The 6552-nt window shown below is 39.7% G+C and overlaps 1 protein-coding gene across 8 annotated transcripts in view; it reads left to right on the forward strand.

Annotated features, from left to right (window-relative positions):
- Window positions 1-6552, forward strand: part of LPP (LIM domain containing preferred translocation partner in lipoma) — a 725954-nt gene that overhangs the window by 704423 nt on the left and 14979 nt on the right. For all 8 annotated transcript variants that reach the window (XM_012470875.3, XM_064366916.1, XM_021668859.2 and 5 more), the window contains one exon: window positions 5653-5773. In XM_012470875.3, coding sequence (XP_012326298.2) covers window positions 5653-5773 — 121 coding nt within the window. The remainder of the gene's footprint in view (window positions 1-5652; window positions 5774-6552) is intronic.

Consider the following 6552-nt stretch of genomic DNA (forward strand, 5'->3'; position numbering starts at 1 on the left):
AATACAAGCTTCTCACACATTCAGAGGCAGTTTCATGCCATTGTCAACATATTCATGCCCTTCCCTAACCTTTTCTTCCACCCAAGTCTTCTCTCTCTCAAGTTATTTTTAATAAAATTAATGAATGTAAATGTTCTTTTCAGGAGGATTAAAAAGTGATGCCTCAAGATCAAGGCCAGTTACTCATGGGCCCAAAAAGATATGTCCCTGATGCTTCATTTCTCTCATTTCTAGGTCCTTCTTTTCTGTATTACAGCTGGGGTCTTTGTGAAAATTATACAGCTTTGTATTTTGCTTATTTTTATTTGGCCAGTTTGTTAGTTAATTGGTTGATAACGTTTGTTACACACACACACACACACACACACACACACACACACTTTTAGACAAGGTCTCACTCTGTTGCCCAGGCTGCAGTGTAGTGGCATGATCTCAGCTCACTGCAACCTCTGACTCCTGGGCTCAAGCAGTTCTCCTACCTCAGCCTCCCAAGTAGCTGAGAACTACAGGCATGTGCCACCATGCCCAGCTAATCTTTGTATTTTTAGCAGAGATGAAGTTTTGCTGTGTGGCCAGGCTGGTGTCGAACTCCTGTCCTCAAGTGATCCACCTGCCTCAGCCTCCAAAGAGCTGGGATTACAGATGTGAGGCACTGTGCCCAGCCAACATTTGTTTTATATTTTTAAGGACTGTATTCAACCTATAGATATGATCTGTAAATGGTGGACTCAGGTTTCTGTATGTGTTTGCTGGGCAGTGGCTTTGAAGACAGCCTTTGTGGCTATCAAAGAGATGGAGCTTGTATTGCTCACCAAGTTGGGTATCCGTTCTATGGCCTCCAAGTGTGTAGTCTTATGGGTTAATTTTCACCACTGTGTTGTTGTCAACAACCAGGAAACACTTAACCACAAGCAGTTTGGAGACCTGAGACTCATATTTTAAAAATGAATTTCCTGACCACTTTCCAAGTAGCAAAGAAAGTGAAAACCTCACCAAAAGACGTGAGGGTGAATAAATTAAAAAAAATCCCAGAGGCAGAAATTTGCAACCTGAATTAGAGAAGAAAAGACTCACTTTTAAAGGGCAGTCACAGCATAAATTGTACTTCGCGTATTGATACTTTTAGCTTGTAATTACACATTTAAAAAAAAAAAAAAAAGCCCTGCATCTATTTAAGGAAAGTGAAAAAGATATCAATGGGGAGTATGTTCTGTCATTGTTTCTCTCCTTTCTTAGACTTACCCTAATCCAAGAAAGACTGATAGCTATAATCAGAGCACACGTTTCTGTTGCTGGAAAAGACTGATATATTACACCCCTCAATTAAAACAGGAAATCAATTTTGACAAATGTAAGTTTATATCTATGCCATTTATCTTTCATGTCTAGGGGTAGGGAGCATAATTAAAGACTGGTGACTGGTGACATAAGTGTGTGAGTCTGAAAGCTCCCAAAAAGCCGACTTGAGCATCTAAAAGGGGGAAAAAAATTAAAACACCCTGCTAACCTTACGCACTAGTTCAATGCATGTTCAAACATAAATTAAAAGTCATAATGATATTGTCTTCATGATTGGTAGGTATGTAGTGAGAGAAGTTATTTGATCCTTTCCCCATTTCCTAAAGGGAAGTCAGAAACTGTTTTACAGAACGCTTATTTATGAGCCTTAAAATTACTAGAATACAAAGCAGCTAAAAGTCCAGCATCAGCTGATCACTGAAAGGCCAAGGAGAGGGCAGATAAAGGGATATTCCTGCTCCAGACAGTTTTCTGCAGCCTTGTTTGTGGTCCTTTTGAATGGATCCCTTTTTGTGAACCTTTAGAAAATAATGTATTTTAATTCGGTTCAACTCACATTTATAAAGAATCCTCTGTGTGCCAATTGCTGCATTAAATGCTGAAGGAGAGAGATACAGGAGAGAAATTGCACAGATATATATAGAGAAGTCGCTGTCAGCAAGCAGCTTGCCAGGAGGAGGGCAGAGAAAATATGCAGACAGGGAGAAAGGGCTGAACTCCATGAGATAGGCACAGGTAAGGGCTTGCCTTGTCAAAGTCAGATCACTTGGCTCTATGGTCAGAATAGGCTTTGTGGAAGGGAATTTCAAGAGTGTTTTAAGTGGGAAACAAGGAGATTCCTGGCAGAGGGAACAATTCAGACAAAAAGCCAGGGGCACAGAGTTAGGAAAGGGTTCTCTAGGTTCAGGGAGATTTGCTTTGCTGTAACTAGAGCAGACTGGGCGTGGAGATTACCTTGAGATACAGGAGACCCATAAGAAGGGATTTATCTCACTTGCTTAGTCTGCCTTTGATTGATTGATTGATTGATTGACTGACTGAGATGGAATCTAACTCTTGTGGCCCAGGCTGGAATGCAGTGGCACAATCTCAGCTCACTGCAACTTTCTCCTTCCATATTCAAGCAATTCTCCTGCTTCAGCCTCACAAGTAGCTGAGATTACAGGCACCTGCCACTACGCCTGGCTAATTTTTGGATTTTTAGTAGAGATGGGTTTCACCATGTTGGCCAGGGTGGACTTGAACTCCTGACCTCAGGTGATCCACCCACCTCAGCCTCCCAAAGTGCTGAGATTACACACATGAGCCACTGCATCCAGCCTTAGTCTGCCTTTTAAACCAGTGCTTCCCAAATTTTAATGTGCCTATAATCCATAGAGGGATCTTGTAAAACTTTAGGTTCTAATTCAGATCTGGAGTGGGGCCTAAGATTCTGCATTTCTGTCAAGCTCCCAGGTGGCCATGTCCTGCACTTTGAGTAACAGGGTTCTGGAATACTGTCTGTGAGGCCTTGTTAATGGACTATCCTCTACATAACCACCTTTAGTCAATGTTGGTTCATGTCCTCCAGCCTACTGGACATGCAAACTTACACAGATGTCATTTCAGATGACTGCTGCAACCACTACTGACTCTGTTTTCTAGAAGACTATCTCCCTGACCTTAACACACACATACACATTTTCTCATTTCACCTAAATCGTTATCATCTTTAAAGTCCCAACTCAATTACCATTTCCTCAAAGGAAACTGCCCTGATCTACACCCCTCATGTTTGGATTTACATCTTAATCTCTGTGTTTTATAGAGATTTTTACATCTGCCATAGATAGCACTTATCACAGTCTGACTGGTGTAGAAATACACATGTATGTATGTGTGTGTACGTGTGTGTATGTGTAAAACCTTGCAATAACCATCTTATATCATTTTTCCATTTTTACAATAGGATTTGTATATATAAATTCATAGAAATAATGCAGAAATATATAGAACTCCCTCTCAGGTCTGTACTGGAAGTCTTTTCTTATTCTTCTGTTCCCAGTGAGAAAACCCAGAAAGCAGATTTATTTAACTGCCTCTTTCTGTGTGTTGAGGCTTTATTCCCCTGTCTGTGCTTTCTTATCAGGAATACTACCTTCATTCATTTATGTATTTAATCAGCATCCATTTGTTGATTGCCAGAAACATGCCAGAATACAAGATGACTAAGATCATCCCTCTCTGAGCCTTGGCTCTGTTGACTGTAAAGCAGAAATGATAAAAATACTTCCTCATAATGTCGCCGTCAGGAGAAAATAACGTCAAGTGTGTAAAGCGCTTAACAGGGCTTGGCATATAATAAGCAGTCAATAAATGGTAGCTTTAATCATCGACAGTGTTTTCATCAAATTTATTTTTATGATTATCGTCCACTCAGTGAGCTAAGCCTTGAAATGGACCACCTGGGATTGCGAACCCTCCTCGAACTGCTATCCGAGGAACATTGTGGGGATGATGAGAACCACCTCCCGCCTCTTCACTTTGCTTTTTCTCATCATGAAAATGAGGCCAATTGGTAGGAAAGAATCAGTACTCAGCAAGAATGCAGTTTATGTCTTCCTAAAGAGGAAGAACCTTGAGATTGAACATAAAGCCCAGCTAATATCTTTTTTATAGAGATAGATGGCAGATTCATTTCAATAGAGTTAGCCCAGCTTTATTATTTCTGCACCAGTCACGGTCGTCGTTTCTGGAGACTCAGAGATGGAGCAAAGTCCTATCTTGTGGAAGCTTAGAGTTTAGTAGTGCATAAATCTATGCAAATAATTACTACCAAAATAAATAAATTTCGTGACAGAATTTTTATCTTAGAGGATTAAGTAATTCTATTTGGGGAAATTGGAGAAGGCTTATGGGTACATTCATAAAGAAAACATACTTCTGCCCTCAAAGAGTTTGGGGAAGGGAGATTTTGCAGTTGATCCCAGAAGCCTGCTTACCTCACCACTGATGACCCAGATTTAAAAATAATCTGGTAGTCCAGAGCAAGTTTTTTTGCCACTGAATATAAACTTCTTGCATAAAATACCAATTATAACAACTCTGATTGCTGCTGCAGTGGTACCAGGATCCTTTTAATTTTTCTTTCATAGCAATCAATTGATCTGCTGCTTAATTCATATTTATTTAGATTGCAGCCGTACAGATGCTTTTTGGGTGCTACCAGGAAAATTAATATGTACATATAATGTATGTAAAACTGCTTTGACAACCATATAGTGCTCTGCAAAGTATTAAATTACTATCATTATTTCTTTTTAAGTCTCACTACAAATAGATACATTTTTAACATCATTTGTCTTAAAACCATTACCATGAAAAAACTGAGTCTCATAATCTGCTTTTCTTTTCTTAAATCTCTTCAGTTCTTATCCATGTCCATTTCAAATCAAGTATCATTTCATACCTTCACGAATACCACCTCCAGTTTCCAGAAGATACAGATAGACACATGGCCTATATTTTCAGCCAATTAATCTGTCATAGAAAAAAAAAACAGTTAGGTACCATTGATCATATTAAGAAATACTAAGAAATTAATAAATATTAAACTTATTTACCAGCAGCCTCAAAAACATATGCATATATATATATGTGTATGTATGTTAGTATACACGCACCCTTCAGCAGTGCCAAAATCCTTTAAGGAATAAAGATTTTGATATCTTTTTAACTTTTTATTTTTAAGCAAAAGTTTAACACAATAAAAAATGTAGGAAATGTGGACTTGGCCATTTTCAATTTTGTGTAATGTATATTTAAACTCACTAACTTCTGCCCTTTTGAAAAGCTATGTGTCTGAGTCGTCTTGTGTCAATTCCTAGAAGTCAAGGCAAATTTCCAAGAAATAAGCTCTAGAAAGTGGGAACAAGGCAAAGATAGCAACCTCAGAATATTTTTCTAGGATCTGAGGAGCGCACAGAAAAGTCTAGAAGCAAAAGTCAGAAACAAATAGGAGCTGGACAGGACTTTGTCCTCTCCTCAAATTAGCCTCAAAAAACCCCAAGCGCAGGGTTTGCATTCAGAATCTATCTAAAGGTGAATTTCATACCCCACACCATGCGGCAAAGAGATGCTAGATGCTCTTCACACCTAAGCAGTTCACATGCTCACTCTCTCACCTTACCAAATATCACAGTAATTACCATCTATTAATGGAAGAACCTCAACCATCCCCGAGACTAACTCCCTCACCTTACAGATGAGGAAGTAGATACCCTGACTCTCAGTTTCCACCTTTTCCTTTTACCTCTGTGTCCTACCTCAGTGTCTACGCTCAGTATCTAACCAGAACTCTCTCTCCATTTTCAGGAAATTTGCCCCACGATGTTCTGTGTGCAAGGAACCTATCATGCCAGCTCCGGGACAGGAGGAGACCGTCCGTATTGTGGCTCTGGATCGAGACTTCCATGTTCACTGCTACCGATGTGAGGTCCGGTTGACACCCCCGCCCTGCCAGTCTGTGGCAGGCAGTGAAAGGCCCATTCTAGCTAGGTTTACATAGATGTAGCAATTACTAAATCTCAGAAAGGCCTTATTGCCTGAACTCATAGGACCTGGGTTTTAGATCTGACACGAGTATTCAAAGCAAGTGCTATTGAATAAGTCAGTTTGCCTCCCTCTGTCTGTTCCTCACAGGAAAAAAAGACTCAGATCCTTAACTCCTCCAAATATGACTGTGGGAATGAAATACAAAATTGTATATTAAAGGACATTGTAAATTGCAAAAATGCTAAATTCTTGAGAAATGGTGTTATTATTATATCGAATCTTTAACTTTGGCTTGGAGGCTTTGGTTAAAACTTCTTGTTCAGAGTCACGGAGATTTCTTTATTGGTTAGTATGCACTGCTAGTTGCTCAGTTTCCTGGACGCCTCGAGAGCCGCAGTATATCTGCATATTCTTTTTGGTAAAGCCAGACTTCCTGCAGAGTATAACCATTGCTGCTGTTGTGTTCTGGATGCCCTGTTAACTTAAATTTCATTATATGTCAAATGAAGACATGAACTCCATTGACCTCCTTGCCACCGTGGTAGACAGCAGAGGTGAGGTTCATAGCTGTTGTGGCCTTTGAGAGTGCATACTAAAGTTAGCAAACACACACTTCTTGATGAAGTACTATGTATTTATTTTCCGAAGAAACTTCTACTTTCTCCAGAGACAGAGGCCAGCATTTAACTGTTATATAACACTTGTCAGAATGGACCCTAA

Source organism: Aotus nancymaae, unplaced genomic scaffold, assembly GCF_030222135.1.
Source record: "Aotus nancymaae isolate 86718 unplaced genomic scaffold, 86718_ANA_hifiasm-v0.15.2.pri h1tg000067l, whole genome shotgun sequence".
Taxonomy (NCBI): domain Eukaryota; kingdom Metazoa; phylum Chordata; class Mammalia; order Primates; family Aotidae; genus Aotus; species Aotus nancymaae.